Source organism: Hesperophylax consimilis, chromosome 7 (assembly GCF_061612785.1).
Source record: "Hesperophylax consimilis isolate HC1 chromosome 7, BYU_Hcon_1.0, whole genome shotgun sequence".
Lineage (NCBI taxonomy): Eukaryota > Metazoa > Arthropoda > Insecta > Trichoptera > Limnephilidae > Hesperophylax > Hesperophylax consimilis.
This window is the reverse complement of record NC_142842.1, coordinates 807,347-832,740: the sequence shown is the minus strand read 5'-3', so window position 1 is coordinate 832,740 and position 25,394 is coordinate 807,347. Positions and strand designations below refer to the sequence as shown.

At 42.7% G+C, this 25,394-nt stretch overlaps 1 protein-coding gene across 1 annotated transcript in view; it reads left to right on the top strand.

The window, feature by feature from the left end:
* LOC149422108 (uncharacterized) overlaps window positions 1-25,394 on the top strand; it is a 60,803-nt gene that overhangs the window by 2,812 nt on the left and 32,597 nt on the right. The window contains exon 2 of the mRNA XM_089633527.1: window positions 3,350-3,597. Coding sequence (XP_089489653.1) covers window positions 3,350-3,597 — 248 coding nt within the window. The remainder of the gene's footprint in view (window positions 1-3,349; window positions 3,598-25,394) is intronic.

Genomic DNA, 25,394 nt, shown 5'->3' with positions numbered 1-25,394 from the left:
AATGGTAGTTGGTTTCCGTGCCATTTTTACTACACTTTATATTACGAATATTGAGATGTTATATGTTACAGCAAAACATTTGTAACATATAACATTGAACCATATCTCAGTTTCTTACAAAGTTTAGATAGGACCTTGTTGTCCAATGGCACGATTTGATTAATTCAATTATTACATAATTTAAATGTTTTTGTAATGAAAAATTTGGTTTAACAAGGTGCTGTATTTTGGGATCACCAAACCGTTTCATTACCGCACTTTTGTTTCAACATAAATACCACCTTTATTTGATAAATTTGACCTTAAATAATTATTCGTAAATTTTTGGTGTATGCATTTTGTTACTAATTGAGATTTTTATTATTTTCAGATCTCAGTGTTATTTTTTGTTAGCAAGGAAAAAACAAACAAACAATTGTTTCCTTTAATTATTAATAAAAAAATTCCGTGTTTCATACATAATTATAAAGAGAGATATAAATAAAATATAAAATTCCAAATTCTAAAAACTACCTTTTCAAAGAGACAATTCGCATAAATCGCACCTAAAATATTCAACGCACTAAATAATGAATCAAAAGATTACTCAATTTAAAACTGGTGTCCAAAACCGGTGTTTAGCACTAATTATTAAAAATGGTTTGACACCACTAATACGTTTCATGTACTTCAGAATCGCTTCAATATTTGTTAAGAACAATATTGTGACAATATTTGTTAAGAACAATATTGTGACAATATTTTTTCACTCTAGTATTATTAGCTGGAGTTCAAACAATCTATACAAAAAGTACTGAAGAATAATGTATCCACATATGTCACTGTAAGTCACACATACTAAATATGAACAGTTTACTATATCTTACTTATTTGCTCACATTGTAATACATACTCACTTTGATGATACATATATACAATTTTAATAACTTCTTATATGTATATATATTTTTTTTATTCTTTACTCCTTATTATGTTTTATATTTTATACTTTCTAAATTCCTTTATATTTCAATCTTTTGATATATTATTTCAAATTATTTTAATGCAGGTATTTCACATAAACACTAACTCGCACATACAAAATATTAACAGTTGATTTTTTTCTTATTAGTACTTACATTGATTTTGTAAATTATATAGTTCTTATATTCTCTTAAACATTATTCTCCTTATTTTCTTTTAAATTATATACTTTTAATATTTCTTTTTAATTCTATATTTCATACTTGATATACTCTTTTAATGTACTGTATATATAATGAACCACTACAAGACGGGCATGTGCCAAGCTGGTGATCTAAACATTCCTAATAATTGTAATAACCATTTCACTGAATAAAGAAAAATTTTAAAAAGAAAGATAAAAATAATAATATATATATTTATGGTATTTGTCGCTAGAATAAAGATTACAATCTTGCAGAAAACATAGACTTAATGAGCAATATTCTTCATAAGCGATACATAAGCAAAATAGGGGCGATTTGTTTCACAAAATCAAGAGATATTATTTTTTTTCTTCAAGTTCCTGAGTAAGAGCTCTGGTATTGAAAGGGATAAAACCACGAGGTATTTGACAAATGCAATATTAATTACAATATAAAGATTCTACGGGAGACTTTAAAACGAAACCAGTTGGGTTTTAACTAATGCATTTTTTTAAATATACCTACTTCACTTAGCAAAATTGATATTAAACGCCGTAATTTATTTGAGTTACAAATTGGGAATTTCACACGTCTGGAAATATAATATTTTCACACCTAATTAAAGGTTTATCTCACCGTCACCGGCCTCAATTTGATGTAAAAAAACTACATTTTATATTTTGGCTATCTTCTTCTTTTTTTTCCTTTAAATTAAACTTCAACTAGGCAGTTTGTCAAATGTGCAATTATAATTCAAATATGTAAACATAATATTATTACTAATTATAAAATATTCAGATTGTTATAGTAAGTTAATAGTAAGTGATTGTTAATAGTAAGCCAATAGTGGCTCACATAATCTAAAATAACACTAAATCTATATTCTAGTGAATAACAACTATCGATTGATAGTGATGATTAGTATGAATAAAATAAATAAATTTATAATAATTTTTGCAATAAATTTGGTAATATTGTAGACATGTTTAAAGATTCCGTATTAGTTATAAAACGAAATATTTTTAATGACTTTACTGAGATGTATGAATTCACGATTCCGTAGTGAATACACTTTGATTTTTATATTTCTATGTTTCTTAATACCTATTTTGCTTTCCGTAATCCACACTATTAATTTTAATTTACCGTAATATAATCATAAATCATTTTTAATTATAAACTATGTACCTAACACAACTTTATAACTTGTCACCTATTTATGTAAAAGCCCATTAGGGCGTAAATAAATAAATACAAATAAAGTATCTCTACGTATGATCCATGTTTTCAGCATGTATCTAAAACTATTTGAGAATTTGCAATTTGTGATATTACTTGGTAAAGTTAAACATTTTGGGTACTATGCATAATCAAACATAAAATAACAATAACAAATGTTCAACATGTTACCGCTGAACATGCTGAAAACACGGCTCATACGTAGAGACACTTTATAGTAGTCATCACTATCTATCGATAGTTGTTATACCTACACTAGAATGTAGATTTAGTGTCTTGTGAACACCCGTTCACGAGATACCGGCATCTGTTTTTTCTCCTTCATATAATCCGGGCCTCTTCAAGACCCGCATTAATAAATCCCTTCCAACAGCCCCTTCCTTAAGCCACCTCACAACGCTGCCCAACCGGTTTGCGACAAAGCTCCCCTGCCATTCACCGTACAGGGCGCTCTTTAAAAAAAACGTTTTAGAACTTAAAGTTGAAATTTTAAATCAAATTTGAAAATATATCAGCTGTTTAACGTCTTTTAAATGCGTCGAAGCTTAGACCCGGCTCTAAAAGCTTTTATAAACCTTGTCTTTTGTGTTCTTCATATGATGTAGATTAACCAGATTCTTACTTGTATTATTAGTTTCCGTCAATAGTGTAATACACACAATACTTCCTTTGGAGAATATACGATGCAAATGTGAATGGTAGCAGAAGTCGGGGACGCCCGAGGAAGACATGGCACGACCAAGTGAATCAGATACTTGAGTCGGGCCATGTCAAGAGTCAGAACAATAGACGAGTATGTATGAGACGATGTATGAATGTGAATGAGGCAAGAAGTGTGTGCCAAGACCGAGTTGTTTGGCGGTCCGTCCTCTCTGCCTACCCCTGCGGGGAAACGGCGTGATGGTTAGTTAGTTACTTCCTTTGCGCATATAATTTGTAATATTTTCACTGAACAATTTCAGATGGTCGAGCAGACGTTAGCTACCCTCGGCGTTCCCAACACCGCGTGGTCTGCCGACGCGCTGGGCACGCACGCGCAACTGGCTTTTGGTGTGAATGGCAGTGCACGTTGCGAGCGCGCGCTGCTGGCGTTACGCGCATGTGGCGTGGGCGCGCGTGCCGGCAGCTCGCTGAGCGTGCTGCCATGTGCGTTGCACTACGGCGGGAGCGCGATGGGAGACTCGGGGGCCGTTACGGGCGCACCTCAGGAGTAAGTGAACAAATAATTATGACTATTATTTCATCATCCATTATCCAATATTTTTTGTTTGATTATAATGATTTAATTCATTTTATTATAATAATCACAAGATTTTGTTTAAATTGTATTAAATCTATCTATTTCCACTGCTTCCGCATGAAGCATTTATATATGTATGTGAGCTGCAAATCCACAAATGGGTGCATCGTATGTGAAGCCCAGCCTAGTTATTGTCTTGTAAAGCAGTAGTTTATTGTCTGATGATAGTTGACTTTTTAACCTAGCATCGAGGACTTATTTGACGATTTTACTTTTTCATTATGTATTTTCCCCGATTTAGAGTCTATAGTTACTTCTGGAACTTTTTCGTTACCACGCTGCTAATCAGTGGCAAAATTGAACACCACTCTTTCCAGCTCCTGAAGAATAACCCCCTAAAGTAGTAATCGAGGTTATCCTTGAAGATATTGATACAGAGAGGATTAAGATTGAATTTACCCTCAGCTATCCGGTGCTATCCGTTCACCGGAGAAAAGCTGGACAGTCTCGTAAACCGATACCTCTAGTCGAAAATTATGATGGCAAAAAGATCGTTAATTATCTTACCTCGATCTTCCATCTGATGATCCAGGTAGAAAGCCTGCGCAACAAAAACACACGGACATTCGGAATACTGCTGCCACGGACTCGAGCGCTGCATAAAATGCGCAGAGTTACACAAATCTTCTGATTGTACCAAACTCACAGACACACCTGCCAAGTGTGCTCTCTGTGAGGGAGCGCACATGTCCAGCTACAGGGGTTGCCCTACCAGCTACCCAGCCAAACTATATAATGAATTTGAACCATAGCCCATATATCACTGACAGAATAACCGCCAAAGTGACCGTCAAAATAACGATTTTCCCGACTTCCACCACAGCAGCAAAGCCAACCAGCTAGGTCTGATCCCACACCTAATCAGCAGTCCCCCCATTACACTCCTTCAAGAAAAATCCAGCGAAGCGAGAACAGAAGACGTGCCCTATACTAGAGAGGAGGTATAAGACTCCCGCTTGGCTTATGCTCCCCGCACGGTTATTCCCCGTGGATCCGAAGAAACCCCCAACCGTAGTTCCTCCTGGCGCCTACCAGCTGAAACAGCGTACAAAGATGGGGACCGTCATATACACGTTCCACGAACCACAACAGACTCGCCCCATGAACCCGGGGACGAGACCGGCATCCATCTCCACGATCCCCCCCCCTTGATGACGGTCCAATCCCATCAGGAGGTACCTGTCCCCACAAGGACCTGAGCCCACCCACAGCGGTAATCGATTCGGAAGATTGCAGCTGGTAAGTGAAGGCGCAATAACTCTGTGAGGGAGCGCACATTTCCTCCGTTTTTTTTAAATTTACAAGTGATATATTGTCCGTTCTTTTAAAATTAACTAAATAAATAGTTAGCAGCGTACATAAAAAAATTCCCCCCTTATCTTAAACCGCCTGCTCTTTTCGCAAAATCAAATAACAAATATTTAGAAATTGTCTTAACGACCGAAAAAATGTCTACCATGTCAACTCTCTACTCCCAGCGTGTGGCTGGTGTCCTTGAAGACAACATAGTTGATTTCTTAGAAGCTCGTAAGCACCGTGAATTTTCTCTTGACGAGAAAGATCATCTGTCAAAACTAGTATTGAAACAGTATCTAGAAGACAGTACCACGACAACTCAATTACCTCCTTCCTAGGAAGTAATTCCAATAGATTCCCCCTCAGTCTTTCCTAGGCACACTTTATCATCTGTCCCAGGTAGTTCTCCTTTTAGAGAGAACCTGGTGATCATGGAAGACTGACCACATTCATCCGATGAATCGGTAGCACCGTTTCAATCGATTCCTTACTTATGACTTATGAAATATTGGCATACAGAGCTCCGGGCCAAAAAGGCCCCTTTCTCTTTCATCATGATTTTAAATAAATAAAGGTTGTAGGATAAATAGACTTAATTTCGGTTGTATTAGAAAATATTTTTGCAAGGTAACATGGGTGCAATATGGGGGGTTTTAAGGTTTACGAAGGATTTGTTTAGGTTTTTATGAGTCGTTATTATATTTTCATCGTACTGTGCGAGGCAGTTGATGGACGCGTTTTCATGAGTGGGGAGGCCCGCATAATATGATTCCACGAGACTTAAGATATGATCTTTAAGGAGGGTAACTTCAGAATCCCGGTGTGGTTGAGAAACCCTCATCCAACTAGGAGCTCCCGGGGCAATGCGAATGGCTTTATTTTGAAACGTTTGTAGTCTTTTTAACTGAGACTCTGAAGCGTGGGCCCAGATAGGGCTAGCGTAGGTTAGTTTAGGCCTTATTGTGGATTTATAAATTAGTAGATTTGTAACGGACGTACTGCTCCGGGCTCGGCCGCAGTCACCCACGTTAAAATTATAAAATAAAATTCTAAATTAAGAAATATGTAAATGTATAAAATTAAACTGTTATGACCCTCTGTGTATGAAATTATGTAAAACTGAAAATGTAATGTAAAATGTAAAAACAATAAATGAAACGTCGGAGCTTGGCTAGGGGACACGGGCAGAGAAGTATACTGGGAGAGCTGGTGGGTATCATAATAGCATTTAATTCGGGCACGATTATGAGAATAGTGCCTATACGAGAGGGAACGTTCGGCCACGGCCCGAAGCAAAGGGCCGTGCGCCGTCATGGCATGCGAGGTGATTTGCCGTCAGAACGTTCCACAGGCGCGATTCTGAGAATCGTGCCTGAACAAAGAAAGGCCGTGGTCGCGTTCGACCACGGGCCCGAAACTATCGGCCGAGAGGCGGTAAATGGACCGGCGGCGCGCCGCGATCGCGTCACAAACACGGCCCTTGATTCTAGGAATCAAAGAGAAAATGGACCCGTGTGAGCGTCACGCGCCCGCCGGCGGCCTATAAAACGGGCAACAGGCCCTCAGAAAGGCAGATAGCCAGCACAGTCTCGTTCTGACACCACTACCGACAACACCTTACAAGTGATCGCTCCGCAACCACCTGTGCACCTGTGTTTTTCCAAGTGTTAAAATTGACCGCAACTCTGGGTAATCCCGCCCGCTCACTAATTACCGTTCTCACCCGGCATAGTAACCAACAGTGATTATCAAGTTTCAAACTCAAGTTCGTGGAATTTTCCGCCCGTGCCTCTGTTACCAACTCGTTCAACAAATTCCCAGAAAAATAAAAACATTTATTATTTCGCGAAAGTAAAAGTTAACCTACCACAGACATATACGCGTCAAGCGTCCCTTCAGTGATTTTTGTGAAAAATAAACAATATTCAAACAATTTATTCAGTGTCTTTGAACTTTTGTGCAGTGACCCCAGTGTTTGAAGCTATAGTGCATCCCGCTTGAAAGAGAGCCAGGCTAGAGCCATCACTAGCCACCAAACCTGTGCGTCCCACAAAATCAGCGCTGTTTAACTCCACCGACCAGACTATCTTCACCATTCAAACCTGTAAGTCTTTTGTCTTTTGTTATATTTGGCATACAGTCTCTCCAAGTAGTAAACTCACTTTAATTCCTGTTTAAATTCTGTAAGTTTATTAAATTTCTCCTTTATTTTACGTCATGGCTTCCCCCCGCCCCCAATAGTCCAGCCCCATAGAGATGGAAAATGAACGGATCGACCTTGAGTTGGTTTCGTTCTTAGATTCACGTCCAGATAAAAATAATATTTCTTTAGATGAAAAAATCCATGTTTTTAACTTAACACATCGGCAATATGAGCTGGCACGCTCACCATCCAACTTTTCTCCAAACGCAGGGAATATAACCCCAACAAATTCCATTATCCCCTCACCTCACCCAATCGCTTCCACCTCCGGCCACTATCCAGCATCCCCAATTGTAAGCAACCGCAAGCGTCCCACCTCATTTTCCTCTAATGCCAGCGAATATTCTGATGCTGACGAATCGGCATCAGAGTATTCGGGATCAGAGTCATCCTTTGGCACTGAGGACACGCCATGAGAGACGGTAAAACTCTTCCGTAAAAGAACCAGAGACAGGAAATCTCCCGCCACCTCACCCACCAACATGAGCCGTCCTCCCCATCAAAAAAAAAACAACAGCTCCATGACCAAGACATTCCTTCCATCCACCCGACTGCAATTTCACCCCCCCCCACCCTCCACCCCCCCCGAGTTCTCCCATTCCTCAATCTACCCCCCAAGTAATAGTCACAAACTCCAGAATCCCTCCAGTGGTGCTCCACTCTAAAACCGGTTGGGCAGCCCTGGAAATGTCCCTCTCCGACAAGGGTATAGATTTTTACGCCAAAAATCTTTCAAAAACTTTAAACATCCACCCGAAAACCCCTCGTGATCACCACCGTATCACTAAAACTCTAAGTGAAAAAAACTAAGCGAGGTCAAACCTCTCAGGGTCGTGCTCAGGGGCATCCCTGAGGAAATAACAAGCCAAGAGGTCAGCGACGTACTTGGCTTGTCATACCCGGTTCTTTCAGTTCACCGTATGCGGACAGGCCCTAACTGCCGTGAAATCCCACTGATGCTAGTTAACTTAACAAAAAATGAAATCTCTAAAAAAATTTTTACCGAACTAACTCGAATCCTCCACCTTAAAATTACAGTAGAGCCACAAAGAAAGACTGTCCGTTGGACAGTGTCATAGATGTCAATTCCACGGACACTCGTCCTCATGCTGCAACGCGACTCCGCGTTGCGTTAAATGTGGCGAAAACCACCCAACGAGCGCATGCACAAAGCCCCCCACGACTCCCGCTAAATGCGCTCTTTGCGCAGGGCCTCATCCGGCCAATTACAAAGGTCGCCCCCAACGCCCTGCTCCCCGATTCTCCAACCGGTTCCGATACATAAACCCTCAAAATATCCGCCCCCTCATGCAATACCCAGTACGGAACCCAAATTCTTGGCCTCGTCCTTCCTTCACAAATTTTAGCACTCCTAGGTTCTCCCAAACCTCCCAACAACACCGACTAGAAAGACCCCCCACAACCCTAATCAATGAACCCCTACCTCAAGTAAACCCCCCCATCGCTTCTACCTCAGCGCCAAACCCCCCGCCCGTGACCACCGTCACCTACCCGCCTCTACCTGAACCCACCACCCTGCCCCAAACCTCACCCAACGCCCCACCACCCCCGCCCCGAAAACCTCCCAGCAAATCTTATTAAAGCACTCCAAAACGCTGCCGCCCAACTCAAAACTGCCATGGAGATGAACTCTAGGCTGCTCTCCAATGTTCAAATCCTTCTCAACTCTATCCAGTAATATCATTAAAATGAAATATCTTTTTTATTTTTATTTAAATTCATTAAAAATATATTTAAAATCTCCAACAACCATTAAAATCTTTTAAAATGTCCAGACAATGTAGAAAACCATCAAATCTTCAAGCTGCATACTGGAATGCAGACGGTAAAGTAAAAGATTTCCGAGGAGAAATCCTTCAATTTCTGATGGATTTTAACCTCGATGTTCTCCTAACTAACGAAACCTGGCTAAAACCCAGCAAAACAATTAAATTTCCGAATTACATAACTTACCGCACCGACCGAACCCACTCTTCAGGCGGTGGCACCGCAATCATAGTTAAATATTCAATCGACCACTGTATCATAAACTTTCCCTCTTCAGAAAATATTGAAATTACCGCTATAGTCATAAATACTCTAAATAATGGTCCAATTAAACTCATTTCATCGTATAGCCCCCCCAAAAGAAAATTCACTGCCCCGGACCTCGACAAACTCTTTGATAACTCCTTACCCACAATAATTGCAGGTGATTTAAATTGAAAACACGGCTCTTGGCATTCCCGAACCACTAACACTAAGGGTAGAATTCTTTTTAATTACGTAGCCGACAAATCACTTATAGTATCTGCCCCCGATATTCCCACATTTTTCCCCAAAAACGCAAATCACGACCCAGACGTCTTAGATATAATAATAATGAAAAATTGCCCCTTGCTCTACACCCTTCAAACTGTTAAAAAATTATCTTCTGACCATGATCCTATACTCTTGTTTTTATCCGACGGCTCCCTACATTCAGTACCTTCTCATAGATCTACACGTAAAAAAATTCAATGGCAAAAACTCCCCAAACTACTAGAATCAGTAAAAGTTCAAACATCAATTACCGACGAAGAAAGCCTCAATTTAGCCACTAAAAATTTCACAAACGATATAAAATCAGCCGTAGACTTTGCCACCGTCGAAGACGCGAATGATAAACACAGACCCGACCTTCCCGCAGAACTGAAAGAACTTATAAGAGAAAAAAACTTCGCCCGAAAGGAATGGCAAAGATTTTCTAACCCGATTGATCGCATTCGTATGAATCGTCTCTCTCACCAGGTAAAAGTCGAACTTCAAAAATACAGAGACGAACAGTGGCACGACTTCATCTCCACTCTCGACGACGACAGATCAGCCTTTTGGAAACTCTCCAAAACCCTTAGAAAACCCCCGACCAGAATAAGTCCCCTAACGGGCCCAAAAGGCACAGTGTATTCCTCTAGAGACAAAGCCGAGACTTGTGCCGACAGTCTCGAAGAACAATTTTCCCCGACCACGACCTACGATGACCCTCAATTCGTTTCAACAGTAGAATCAACAGTCTCATCCATCCTGACAGAAACCCCCACTGACAATCCAATCCCGTTCACAACCCCTCAAGAAATTTCCAAAATTATAAAAACCTTGAAAACAAAAAAATCTCCCGGTCCCGACTTAATATCAAACAAAATTTTAAAATGCCTCCCCTCCAAAGCCATTTGCTCCTTCACAGCCATCAGCAACGCATCCTTTAGACATCGTTTATTCCCACAAGACTACAAAACTGCAGAAGTTATCCTTATCCCAAAACCTGGTAAAGACCCCCTTCAGGCCATAAACCACCGACCGATTAGCCTGCTTCCCAGTGCAGGTAAAATTCTTGAAAAGCTAATCCTCGCTAGACTGAAAAAAATAGTCGACGATTTAAAAATCATCCCCGACTTTCAACACGGCTTTCGATCGGGCCACTCAACTCTCCACCAACTTCTGCGGGTGGTCGAACAAATTACAAACGGATTCAACTCTCGCCAACACACTGTAGACCTCTCCCTAGACGTCTGCAAAGCATTCGATAAAGTCTGGCACAGAGGTCTCATTTATAAAATGTACTTCCTCGGTATCCCCCTTTTAATACTTCAACTCATAGCTAATTTTATTAAAGACCGTAAATTTAGAATTAAACTAGATGGAATTTTTTCCACAGTGAGATCGCTAAGAGCAGGTGTCCCTCAAGGCTCTATTCTCTCGCCAGCTCTTTTCAATATATACCTAAGCGATATCCCCCACCCCAGCATCTACAACTATCGCACCAAAAAAACCAAAATAGGCAAATTTGCAGACGACACTGAAGTCATGTCGACTTCAGTAAGCGAAATGACCGCTACACGACGCGTCCAAGAACACGCGTCGAAACTAGAATCATTCTTTAAACAATGGCGAATTAGCATCAATCCCTCAAAAAGCGCCGCTTGTGTTTTATGTGAGGGCTCAAACCGGGACGGAGAAAAACCATGCTGCGGATCCACTCACGGACGGCGCTTCCCTAGGCGCCGCGACGCTGCGAGGTGGACCAGAGCCACAGTACGGCTATCCCGGCGTGACCCGCGGGCCCGCTCCGTTCCCAGCATTTCCCCGAGTGCAGACTCGCCATCGCAGGCCCCCATGGACGGATACGGGGCTTTCAACCGCGCAGACGAGGCAGCGAGGCAGACGCGGGACTGGGTGAACCAGGGGAGTGTCCCTCTCGCCCAGGTGACGCTCATGTTTGCCGACGCCCTCCGGCAGTCCCAGGCCGGCGGTACGCCCCGCTCCTACCCCGAAGATGAGCGGATGGCGTCGCTCATCGCCCGGCAGTCCAGCGCAAAGGACCTGCCGCCTTACGCTGGTGACGCCATAGAGTGGCAGGTCTGGAAGGCACAATTCTTGCAGTCGACGGCCACCTGCGGGATGACGGTGGCCGAGAATCTGATGCAGCTGCAGCGTGCCCTGAAGGGAAAGGCACGAGAAGCCGTCAGCCCTCTCCTCCTGGACCCGGCGCAAATGCCCGGCGCACCTTGGGTGGCCGACCAAGGCGCCGCGGAATTCCCCGCCGCCGCCGCCGCAGTGCGGGAAAAATTCTACATGGACGACTATCTGGACGCCGCCGATTCCGTGAGCGAGGCTGTGGCGCTGGTACGAGGCGTCAGCACCCTCCTATCCCGGGGAGGCTTCCACCTAGACAGCTGGGCCTCCAACGCACCCGCCGCAATCCAAAGCGTGCCGGCAGAGAAGAGGGCCAAGGCGGCCATAGCCATCGGCAGCAGTGCCTGTGATACCGAGAAGGTGCTCGGCCTCTCGTGGAGTCCCGTCGGCGACGTATTCATGTACGAAGACGGAGAAGGCCGAGCTCATCCGGCACCCGACCAAGAGGCAGCTGCTAAGCACTGTCATGAAAGTTTTCGACCCTGTAGGCTTCGTGGCCTGCCTCACCGTGCGGTCAAAGATTCTCCTGCAGGATGTCTGGAGGTCCAGCGTTGGCTGGGATGAGCGCATCCACGAGACACATGCAGCAAGGTGGGCTGAGTGGATCAGAATGCTACAAGGCCTTAGCATCCGCATATTGAGGCGTTGCCTGCTGAGCAAGGCAAACAACTTCGCTCTACACCTCTTCTGCGATGCGTCTGAGGCAGCCTGCTGTACCGTGGCCTACCTAGTGGAGACTACAGGAGAAAGAAGCAGCACCGCTACATTTTTGTCAAGCAAATGCAAGGTGGCACCACTGAAACCGCTCTCCATTCCCCGCCTCGAGCTGCAGGCTGCGCTCATGGCTGCCCGCCTGGCTGACACCCTTCGGAAGGAATGCCAGGCCCCTATCACCTCTACCTCGTACTGGACGGACTCCACCACGGTGCTGTGCTGGCTCCGTACGGACCCCCGCAGTTATTCAACCTTTGTGGCCAACAGGTTGGGGGAGATTGATGAGCTGTGCGACATCGCCAGCTGGCGCTGGGTTCCAAATCAAGCTGAACCCAGCTGACATCGGAACAATAAAGTGCCTTCAAAACAATAAATATAAGTGCAAACAATCAAAACCGACCGCGCGGCCCACCGCGCGGCGGCCGTGCCACAAAACAGTTTAAACATTTAAAAGTGCAATTTTCAAGTGTATTATTGTTACATGTATTATTATTATTACTATAAGTGAAAAAACAATCAGACAAAATGCAAATTTCACGTATTATTTTTACATGTAGTATTGTAACATGTATTATTATTATTATTAAAAGTGAAATAAACAACAAGTGAATAAAATGGAACAAACAATGGCTGATCTGAGGTACCTCAACCCATCCAGAGAGGCCCTCATCGAATATTTAAAAACAATACCGCACACACGTACACAAGCCTCGCAACAAGACCCCCGCTCCACCGCCAATTCAACAATCTACCAAACTACCGCAGACGACTTCAACATCGGGGACGTAGCTTCCCTCTTCCCGTCCCAGGCCTCGCCCGTCACCACCCAGGATGACTACGAACAGGATCCAAACTTCCCGCCGCCACCCTGGATCACGCCCTACGAGAAAACAAGCAACAACAAAAGGAGGAAGGCAAACTCTCCTCGCCCCACCTCACCCGTCGCATCCTTTTCTCAAAACCGCTTTGAAGTCCTCGCGCCCCCAGCCTCAACGACAAGTGACACGATCTCGACAGCAGGATCGAAAACTACAGACTCGGACCCCACCGCCGCCCCGAAAACTTTCAAGCCGAAAATTCCACCAATAATTATCCGAACCACGACCAACTGGAACTCGATGCGCCAGAAACTACAGGCAGCCGGTGTTAAAGTTAGTGACTCAAAGGCGATCCCGACAGGCTACGTTCTCAACACGGAAGACTCTACCAGCTTTCGTACAGCCACCCGTCTCCTCGACGCGTTCAAAGTGCCCTTCCACACTTTTCAATTATACGAAGACAAGACTACGAAAGCAGTGCTGCGCGGGATACCTCCGTCTACCTCCACAGATGAAATAAAAGAAGAGCTTGAAGAGCTTAATCTCCCCGTTATCAGCGTCACCCGCATGCGCTCAGGTCCAAACAGAGTTGCGGCCCCCCTGGTTCTCGTTCAGCTGAACCACGGCGAAGCCGGACGAAAAATATTCGAACTAGAAACACTCTTCCAGCTGCGCATTAAAGTGGAATATCTAAACCCAAAAACCACCCCCTCCCAGTGCCACCGCTGTCAGCTTTTCGGGCACTCCGCGATGGGCTGTCACCTGCCCTCCCGCTGCGTAAAGTGCCCCGAAAACCACCTCTCAGCCACCTGCTCCCACAAGCAGGAGGACGGAGACGCCACATGCACTAACTGCGGCGGACCCCACCCCGCCAACTACCAGGGCTGCCCAAAGCGCCCCGCATCCTCCACCCGCCACGCTCGCCGACCTGAGGTAAACCCGCAAGTCACCTTTACATCCAACCCCACAAACCCCTCCATCTCCTACGCCCAGTCCATGAACCAGCCCGCACCCACAACTACCCCCACCCCTACCCCGCAACCCGCCCCCCTCATCCACAACCCCTCAGGTTCTTCAAACACCCCCCCCCCAATAAATCCAGCACCATTTTCATTTACAGATTTCCTCAAAAAATTAAACATGCAAAAATTCGGCGAACTCCTCGCCGACCTCTTACCAAAATTTCTCTCAGCTCAAAACCCATCAGATTACATCAGTATATTGCTCTCTGCAGCCCCCCAGATTATTTCCCTTTTTTTAAATTAAATTATGGCTAACACCACCACCCTGCCCCACGCGCTCCGTTTGGCATTCTGGAATGCCAATGATTTCGACAAAAACCTGCTCGAAGCTCGCCTATTTACCAACACACACAAATTAGACATACTACTCATAAACGAAACACACTTCACAGCCGCACAAGCACCAAAAATCGCCAACTTCACACTGTACAAGAATGACCGGTTACACTCACGAGGTCTTGGCACAGCCATCTACGCGAACAATAAAATCACACACCAACACAATACTACACCTACCCTCTCTACACTAAAGAGCACCTCCATTAGCATCTTCACAAAATCTTCCGGTCCATTTAGAATCAACTCAATATACAACCCCCCCCAAAAGGTAATAGATCCTAAAGATCTCGAGTTGCTTCTTGATGGTCCCACTCCTACTATTCTAGCCGGAGACTTCAACTCGAAGCAATCCGCCTGGAATAGTAGGAGCACCAACAAAAACGGAAGAATCCTTCACAAATTCGCCGCTTCCCATCCCGATCTAGTAGTCGCCGGCCCCGTGAGTCCCACACATTTCCCGTCACGTGGCCACACCCCAGACGTACAAGATATCGCCCTCATACACAAATCATCCTGGGCGTACAGCATACAAACCGTAAACGAACTCTCCTCCGACCACAACCCCGTGCTGCCCCACAGCCAAACAAAAAACTGATTGGACGGCCTTAATGCAGAAAGTGGACGAAAACATTACCATAAAATCAAACATTAATAGCACCGACGAACTTGACTCTGCGGTTGACAATCTCGCCCTCAAAATACGCACCGCCATAAATGACGCATCCAAACCTTTACCCGTACGCCTCCCCTACAGCCCGACCGACGACTTACCAAAAGACATAGCCTACCACATCTCCAACAAAAACTTTCTCAAACGACGCTTCACTAGAACACCAGACCCCAAAATAAAGACTGCCATTAATAGACTACAAAAACAAATTAGACAAAGACTCTCAGAAAACACAAACTTATCCTTGAACAAAAAAATACAAGAAATAAACCCAAAGGACGGCTCCCTCTGGCGTTTATCAAGACAATTAAAATCTACACCGACCCCAAACCACCCAATACACGGTGAAAACAGAATAGTTTTTGAGGCACTCGACAAAGCCGAATCTTTCGCAGACAGCCTAGAAAAACAGTTTAGCCCCAGTTACAAACACGCAGATCCCGACCACATCGCCGACGTCAACCGCAACGTAAACCACATTTTTGACACCCTCCCTCCTGACAACATCCACTTCACTACTCCGGCCGAGGTACGCAGTGCCATAAAAGGCCGCAAAAACAAAAAAGCCCCCGGCCCAGATGAAATCATAAACTTCGCTCTTAAAGCCCTCCCCCAAAAAGGTATCCTAGCCATAGTCAACCTTATCAATACAACTTTCAGACTGCGCTATTTCCCCAAAAGTTGGAAACACGCGCACGTCATAGTTCTCCCCAAACCGGGCAAAGATCCACTTTTCTGCGAAAATCACCGTCCAATCAGCCTCCTCTCCAACATTGGGAAAATTTACAAAAAATCCTCCTCACTAGGCTCATCAAGAACATTAACGAAAAATCCACTTAACCCGACGAACAGCACGGGTTCAGAGCCAAGCAATTAACCCTCCACCAACTACTACGGGTCACCGAGCAAGTCATCGGTGGCTTCAACTCCAACAGATCTACAGGCGCCATTTTCCTGGATATAGCCAAAGCCTTCGATAAAGTATGGATAAACGGCCTACTTCTCAAACTATACCAAACAGACGTAGATCCACAACTGCTTGGTGTATTAAAATCATTTCTTCGGCACCGCACTTTTCAAGTGCGATCCCGCGATGCAATCTCATCCCCACGTTTCATGACAGCAGGAGTACCCCAAGGCTCCCTGCTGTCCCCCACCCTCTTCAACATTTACACTCATGATATCCCCCTCCCAGACAACCCAAACTCTAAAGTAATGCTCTACGCCGACGAAACAGGCCTCATGGTTACCCACGGTTTGCCCAGGATGGTTACACATCGCCTTCAGCAAGACGTAAATAGACTCCAAGAGTGGTAAGACCGCTGGCGCATAGACGTCAATCCCTCAAAGAGCGTAGCCGTCTACTTCTCCAGAAGTAAACGAACTACCGCTCAGCGAGGGACCATCACGATGTACGGCCAAGTCATACCATGGCAAAAAACCGCCAAATATCTTGGAGTCACACTAGATAGGAGATTAACTTGGTCACCACACATCAAAAACACTTTAAAAAAAGCCCGGCAAACCGCCGGCGCTTTACCACCACTACTACACCAAAACTCAAAAACCTCACTATCCAACAAACTCCTCATCTACAAATCCCAAGTCCGCCCCATCATAACCTACGCTAGCCCTATATGGGCCAGCGGAAACACAAAGCGACTCGAGTAATTCCAGAATGCCTCACTCAGACGGTACACCAAAAGCCCTTGGTTCGTACGAAATAGCATCATAAGTAAAGGCTCGAACATCCCCCCACTCCGCAAACACATGGTGGATTTAGCCATACCATTCTATAAAAAATTAACCTCTCACCCAAACCCTAGCATCTCGCGCCTAGGTAAACCTAGCCCCTATGAGAACCCTTCCTACCCCCCCCCAGTATCAATCATCTACCCACCCTAATGCTGGCTCTAAAAAAAGAACATTCAAGTACAACCGATACAAAAAACATAGTATTCGATTAGTTAAATCCTAAACTAATACCGACAAAAAACTCTGTCGAAAATACAAAAAATATAGTATAAAATACAAAAAAGCATAGTATTTTAAAGCCCCCAAGTTGTCAAGGCAGCCCAAGCATTAGGGCAGAAAAAAAAACCATCCCCCAGATGACATATCCTCAGGTCGCGAGACATAGTCCTTGACTGGACTGCACCTCGCACAAGTGTAACAATACGACAAAAAAAGAAAGGCAGATAGCCAGCAACACTCACCAGCTCTACAACTCTCTCTGCTCTGCCTTCTACCTCGCTCCGACTTCTGACTCTACTCGCCTTCTCTTCTTCTGCCCCTCGCCTCACCCCGGACTTCTCTGTCTCTACGACCAGACCCGGACTCTACGACAAGGACGAGAATCAGCATCGGACCAGCTACAACGGCTACAGAGACGCCTCGCTCTACCCCCCGACGCCATTGAAGGACGACGCCTTCCGCTTCCACGGATTGGGATCACTGGCCCATTTATAGTCTTGTGTGTCACACACTTCTGTCTGATACAAGATTGTTTCTTGAAGATAATTTTTTATTCTTTTTGCATATCATGGGATAAAGGGCTGCAAGAGTTCTATTGGCTGAATTTAGAGTTTCAGTGATACGCTTTTTCCAAGTTAATCTGCTGTCAAGAGTTATTTCGAGGTATTTAATTTTTTTTTCCAAGGGACGTTTTCGCCGAGCAAGTGGATGTTAGGGGGTCTTTTAGGGCGTCTACGGGAGAAAACACAGGCGGCAATTTTTGAGCGATTGATGCTATTTCGCCATTATTTAAAAAAGGATTCTAGTTCTGAAGCGTGGTCTTGGACGCGTCGTGTAGCGGTAATTTCGCTTACTGAAGTCGACATGACTTCAGTGTCGTCTGCAAATTTGCCTATTTTTGTTTTTTTGGTGCGATGGTTATAGATACTGGGGCGGGGGATATCGCTTAGGTAGATATTGAAGAGAGCTGGAGAGAGAATAGAGCCTTGAGGGACACCTGCTCTTAGCGATCTCACTGTGGAAAAAATTCCATCTAATTTGATTCTAAATTTACGATCTTTAATAAAAATTAAATATGAGTTGAAGCATTGAAAGAGAGATACCAACGAGTTACATTTTATAAATGAGACCTCTGTGCCAGACTTTATCGAATGCTTTGCAGACGTTAAAGGAGAGGACTATAGTGTGTTGGCGAGAATCGAAACCGTTTGTTATTTGTTCGACCACCCGCAGAAGTTGGTGGAGAGTTGAGTGGCCCGATCGAAAGCCGTGTTGAAAGTCGGGGATGATTTTTAAATCGTCGACTATTTTTTTCAGTCTAGCGAGGATTAGTTTTTCAAGTATTTTACCTGCATTGGGAAGCAGGTTAATCGGTCGGCAGTTTATGGCCTGAAAGGGGTCTTTACCAGGTTTTGGGATAAGGATAACGTCTGCAGTTTTGTAGTCTTGTGGAAATAAACGAAGTCGAAAGGATGCGTTGCTGATGGTTGTGAAGGAGCAAATGGCTTTGGAGGGGAAGCATTTAAAATTTTTATTTGATATTAAGTCGGGACCGGGAGATTTTTTTGTTTTCACAGTTTTTATAATCTTTGAAATTTCTTGAGAGGTTGTGAACGGGATTGGATTGTCTGTAGGGGTTTCATCAGAATGGATGAGACTGTTGATTCTATGGTTGAAACAAATTGAGGGTCATCGTAGGTCATGGTCGGGGAAAATTGTTCTTCGAGACTGTCGGCAAAAGTCTCGGCTTTGTCTCTAGAGGAATACACTGTGCCTTTTGGGCCCGTAAGGGGACTTATTCTGGTCGGGGTTTTTCTAAGGTTTTTCAAAAGAAGAAGAAGAAGAAGAAGAAGAGTTTCCAAAAGGCTGATCTGTCGTCGTTAAGAGTGGAGATGAAGTCGTGGCACTGTTTATCTCTGTATTTTTGAAGTTCGACTTTTACCTGGTGTGAGAGACGATTCATACGAATGCAATCGATCGGATTTGAAAATCTTTGCCAATCCTTTCGGGCGAAGTTTTTCTCTCTTATAAGTTCTTTCAGTTCTGCGGGAAGGTCGGGTCTGTGTTTATCATTCGCGACTTTGACGGTGGCAAGGTCTACGGCTGATTTTATATCGTTAGTGAAATTTTTAGTGGCTAAATTGAAGCTTTCTTCGTTGGTAATTGATGTTTGGACTTTTACTGATTCTAGTAGTTTGGTGAGTTATTGCGATTGACTTTTTTTGCGTGTAGATCTATGAGAAGGTACTGAAGGTAGGGAGCCGTCGGATAGAAACAAGAGTACTAGATCGTGGTCAGATGATAATTTTTTTACACAAAAAAAGGAAAACATTCTGCTTCTGCCATCGGTAGCGATAACATCTCCTGTCCTACGTACAGTTTATTATCGTTCACGCTTGCCTAAACAGTTATTTGTTCAGTTCTCGCTCAGTATTTGCGTTCGCGCTTTTATTTAGCAATAATTGCTTCATTTCTCGCACTAAAAAAAAATCTGGGTACACACCGCCGGACCGACCTACGAGTGTTTTTGCCTCAGGGAGGATTTCCACGTCGTGGTCCAGCCGCCAAGTATTGAGTTGTCGTATATAATCAGTGATCAGTGTATGTGTCTGTGCCTGTGTCTGTGGTGAAGTTTCAAGTTTTTTAAGTGCATTAAGTGCTTCACGTCGGCCCTCTAAGGTCCCGTAAGTCTTTTCATTTTTATATACGCTCAGTGATTCCTTCATTATTTAATTCGTATGTTACAGAGTTCTTTTTTTTTTTTTTTTTTCGCCCGTTTTTAAATAAAATCCTGCTTTTTATTTTAAAGTACAGCATTTGCAAATATTTTTACGGTCAATTGCTGCGTTTTTTCCTATGACTCATTCCTAATAATTCACCAGCTAGCAACAAGCCGTCAACTTACCCAATTCTTAGAATCTGCTCGCCCGGCAACACAACTCATTAAAAACCAATTAGCCGCGCACCGAACCGCTTTCATTTTCCAGAATTTTTACATTAAATATCAATTAGCCTTCAGCACCATTTAGCAACCAAGCGCATACAAAGCCCATATTTTTGTTCAATTAAAATCAAATAAATCAAGCAAACCCAATTATGTCTTCCCACCAAGGTCCTCTCGAGACCGACGTCAGGTCTTTTATGGCAAACTGCCTGGGGCGTGATCTTTCTTCAGAGGAGAAAGATCACCTCGCCAGCATTGTTCTAAAAACTTATCTAGAGGAGGCCGTTGAAGCCTCTCCCAGACAGCTAACCCCATCTCAACCGAGTAGTTCTCGTGGTTGGGAACACCACAATCTTGTTGAGATGGTGGACTGCGCTTCATCGTCTGATGAATCAGCCTACGAACTCGTAGCCAGGCGAAAAAGATCGCACACCAATTCTAGCGGGTCACTGACTCCTGTCAATTCCCCTCGCTCATCCCCACTCCCTAAAAAAAAAACTGGCTCTCAGTCGCCTAGAGCCGAGGCGGCTATTAATAACATTAAAAATAAATTTGAAATTTTAAGATCGCCATCCCCGACCCCTACGTCAGCTACCCAACAAACTACATCTGAAGTAGTGACAGCGCCACGCAAATTCGCGCGTATTCTCCCGATAGTTTTGCACAAGAAAAGCGAAACAACATCCCTTCTTCGCTCACTTGAAGATAAAGGGATAGATTTCTCGGCGAAGAATATGGGGACTGGTCTCCATATCTTGACGAAATCGCCGCGTGACCATCACGCCGTCACGAGAAATCTATTAGCTAGGAACATAGAATTCCACACTTTTAGACTCCCCGAAGAAAAGCCGCTGAGGGTCGTCCTCAGAGGCATTCCGGAGGACATCTCCTCCGAGGAGATCAAGGAGGAGCTGATAAAATTTTTTCCTGTTATTGCCGTCCATAGGATGAAGGATGGGCGCACAAAAAAACCCATCCCCTTAGTTCTTGTCACGCTGACTAAGAACGAAGCGGGTAAATGTATTTTTAATAATTTAACGTCTCTATTCAGGCTACGGATACAAGAAGAGTCCCTTCGCAACAAGGGAAGGATAGGGCAATGCTACCGTTGCCAGGCCCACGGCCATTCGGCCACTTGCTGCCATGGCAGCGAAAAATGTGTAAAATGCGGAGGACCACATAGGTCTTCTGACTGCAAGAAGCCGAGGGATACCCCGGCTAAATGTGCCCTGTGCGAAGGAGCGCACACGGCAAATTACGGTGGGTGCCCCGCCAGGCCCCAAAGAAATCATAATTTCAATAGGAATAAAAATAACAATTATAATCGCAATTACAATGTAAATAAATCAAATATTAACCGCCAAGAGAGACAGGGCCATCAAAGTCAGCCGCGAAAGCGGAATCAGTTAAATCAAACTCAGATAAACTCAAACTCCCATTGTACCCGCAGCCTCGCAAGCTGCATTCCCTCCCCTACCTCCCTCTCACCGCAGGTGGCCCGAGCCACACTTTTTCAATCCCCGAAATTCCCAGAGGGAACAAAGGGCGCCCATCACACAGGGCAGTAGCCAACAACACAGGTTAGAGCGCCAGCCCGATCCGAAACCAACTCCCCAAGACTCCTCTCCCGACTCTCCTCCACAACTCCTGGACCCCGCACATGTCCAGGCACTAATTGAACAAGCCACGGCGCTTCAATTTACCATTCAACATGCCACCAAAGAGCTGGCAAAAATTCAAGCCCTGATAAGAAATCACAATGTCTAGACAAAATGTTAAATTAATCAACCTACAGACGGCCTTTTGGAACGCCAATGGCTCTGTCCTAGCTCACAAGGAGGAAATAATTGAATTTCTTCATGATTATAGTATTGAAGTATTCTTCATTAACGAGACCTGGCTCAAGCCTTCCAGGAACTTCAGAATACCAAATTACATAACTTACCGTGACGACAGACTAGCCAACAAAGGAGGCGGAACCGCTATCTTGGTTAAGAATAATATTGACCACCGTCTAGCACATTCATTCTCTAGTAGTAACATTGAATCCACCTCGGTAATTATCAATACCTCTTCCGGACCACTTAAATTTATTTCTGTCTACGCACTCCCTACCCGCAAATTAATTCCAGCAGAATTAGACAATCTCTTGTCTGAAAATGTCCCCACTATAATAGCTGGGGACATGAACGCAAAGCACGGATCGTGGCACAGCCTAAAAAATAACACCAAAGGCAACATACTCGCAAATTACGCGAGTACTCACTCTATCGTAGTCGATGCTCCAGATAGACCGACGATTCATCACCATGCCGGTAATCCGGACGTGATTGACATCGTCATTCTTAAAAATACTAGCCACCTACACTCCCTCCGAGTACTTAAGAGGACATAAGACGTCAAAATAATATCAGTTATGGGCGTTTTAGTGGGCGCGGCTATAGCCCTTAGAGTAATACTATAGCCCAAAACATTTCGTTTACGCCCCGCGTTGGTCAAAATTTCGCACAGTGTGACATAGTTTGATTTCACACGGACAAGTTTTATAATTATAAATTTAAAATGATAATAATAATTTTCATTATTGTTGGCATTAGTTAATGAATTGCATAATTTGCATGGTGTTTTGAAAATCGTGGTATCTACATACAGTATATAATCATCTGCAGTATGCAAGGCATCCCAAATAATCATAAATCACAAATACTTTTTTGTTATTATTTTTTTTCTTGATAGAACAATCCCGATGAGTTAAAAAACTCACTGTAGGACGGGAGGAACTTACAATACATAGGTGGGAGTAATTAGGTACAATTTTACATTGGTATTTTGATATCAAAATTATAAGTTTCACATACGAAACAGTACAAAAATAGAAAAATAAAATATTTTTAATAATAATAAAACTTTGACATAGAAAATAGTTCGTACATTACAGTTTTTTTACATCTCAGATTTTAGATTTTATTTCTTGCTAGAGCAATCCCGATGAGTTACAGAACTCATTGTAGGACGAGAGGAATTTACAATACATAGGTGGGATTTAATGGGTAAAATTTTATGTCAGTATTTCGATATCAAAAAACCTTCACCGTCCAATGCTTTGTTTTTCTTTTGAAGTGGAAAAAATATGTCATCGGAAACCAAAATGAATGTACTTCTTATACTCCAAATTGAATAAGCTCAGGAATCGCTGGAAGTTTATCGAGTGCGTATACATGTATATACCTACATATTTATAGATATATAAAATTAATTAAGCTGTCATTTTACAATTATGTTCTGTAGAGAATTTAGCCCAAAAATTTACTTTTAAGTGTTTATTTATGTAGTACCGTCTCAATTCCGTTAAGCATTTTCCTTGGTGCCGTCATTTTGTTCGGGATAAAACTCATTTTGTCTTCTGTTTTCCCATATTTAACTGAAACGTACGTATATATTAGCCAAGAGATTTATTATAAATTGGTTAAATTTTACCTTAAATTTGAAAATCATTTCAACGTAAGTAAGTGCAGTAACTTGGGGAGATAATTGTACAATTCTATCTACAACAAATGATCTAATAATCTAAACTTAAAAGATGAATAACTCTTTTTAATATTCGAATGACTTAAGGTACTTTATAGGTAACATATGTCTGATTGTCTGTATGGAGAAAAACTTTCGATGTAGAGTATTTGTTTTATGGAAAAAAAACTTTCGAATTTCCAAAATTTTATACCGGTTACTTTGTATAATACCTTATACTAGGGCAGACCCAGTTGATTCTTTAAAAATCTGTTTGCATTTTAAAGTAAAGCAATTTTTGGTTAAAATATTATATTAGGTATATATGGCATGTCTGAGTTCTTCACAATCAGTTCCAATTTTTCTGTGCCCAAAAATTGGTGTGACTGAAACCCAAATAATATAATTTATATGTAAAAAGAAACTACATTGTTTATAATTATTATATTTGAAATACTTTTTATATGAAATAAGTTTTACTTGATAATCATTTTTAGGTGTTAAAATTACAAATAAAAATCGCACATAACAGCGGAACTTTTTATTAAAAAAAATATTTAAGGTAATATTTAAATATTAAAATAAAGAAACTTAAGAATTAAAAAAACTTCTACCAAATAAACTGTTTTCATATTTTTTTAACAATGTCCAAATGTATCTGAAACATGACCACTGTGCACATTTTAAGTATAAACAATTGAAAAAAAGTAATGTTTTCTTTTATATTGGTGAAACATACAAAAAACCTTTACTCACTTGAGGAAGGAGTTAAATTATAAAAAACAGAAAATTTCACTAATAGAATTAAAAGTAATCGTTTGATTAAATAAATAAATACGTAAAAGAAATCACCGTACATTCGGGCCGGAACAAAGACGACCTTTCCGGCTTGAGCTCTGGCCGACACTGGCCTGGAACGGTCTAAGTACTTCAGCACCTGCACACGAATACAGTTGCGTGCGTTACAGTATTAAAGTACTTACGGCTGTGTTTCCTTTAGCGGTATAGAAATTGGAAATTTCAGAGTGTTATATTTTGATTAATTCTTATGAATACATTAATAAAATCTCTAAAGTTTCTAGAGGGATTCGTCGGGAAGTTACTAATTCATCGTCTACAAAAATAAAATCTGGTGCTTGCCGCTTATCTTACAACATTTTACAATTAATAAAATGTACATACCTTTTTCCATAACATATTTAATGATAACGTCCTGTTTTTATTAATCTTATATATAAATAACTTGCATCCCTTCGAATCCCTCTAGAAACATTTAACATTTTAGTAATAAGCTCATCAGAAATAATTAAAATGTGAACGTCGGGCAAATCCCCGTTATCAGGGTATTGTGTCACCTTAACGAACTCTCATCTGACCACGATCCAGTTCTCCTCTCTCTAACAGGAGGCTCTAACCCTCTGGTCCCCGTTAATCCTCTACCAACAAAAATTAAATGGAATAAACTTAACGAAATAATGAATAAAAACATAACGATTCCCACATCAATTCCCGACGAAGCCACTCTTAACGCTGCTACCTCCGTCTTAATTCAAACATTAAAATCGTGCATCAACGAGGCGTCCGTTGAGATTCCTACCGACACCACACGACATGGAATACCCGAAGAGATCAAAGATCTTATTAGGGAAAAAAATCTTGTTAGGAAAGAGTGGCAGAGATCTTGCAATCCAATAGTAAAGCATCATTTTAATAGACTCAACAGAGAAGTGCGTGAGGCCCTCAGCAAATTCCGCAACGAGCGATGGCA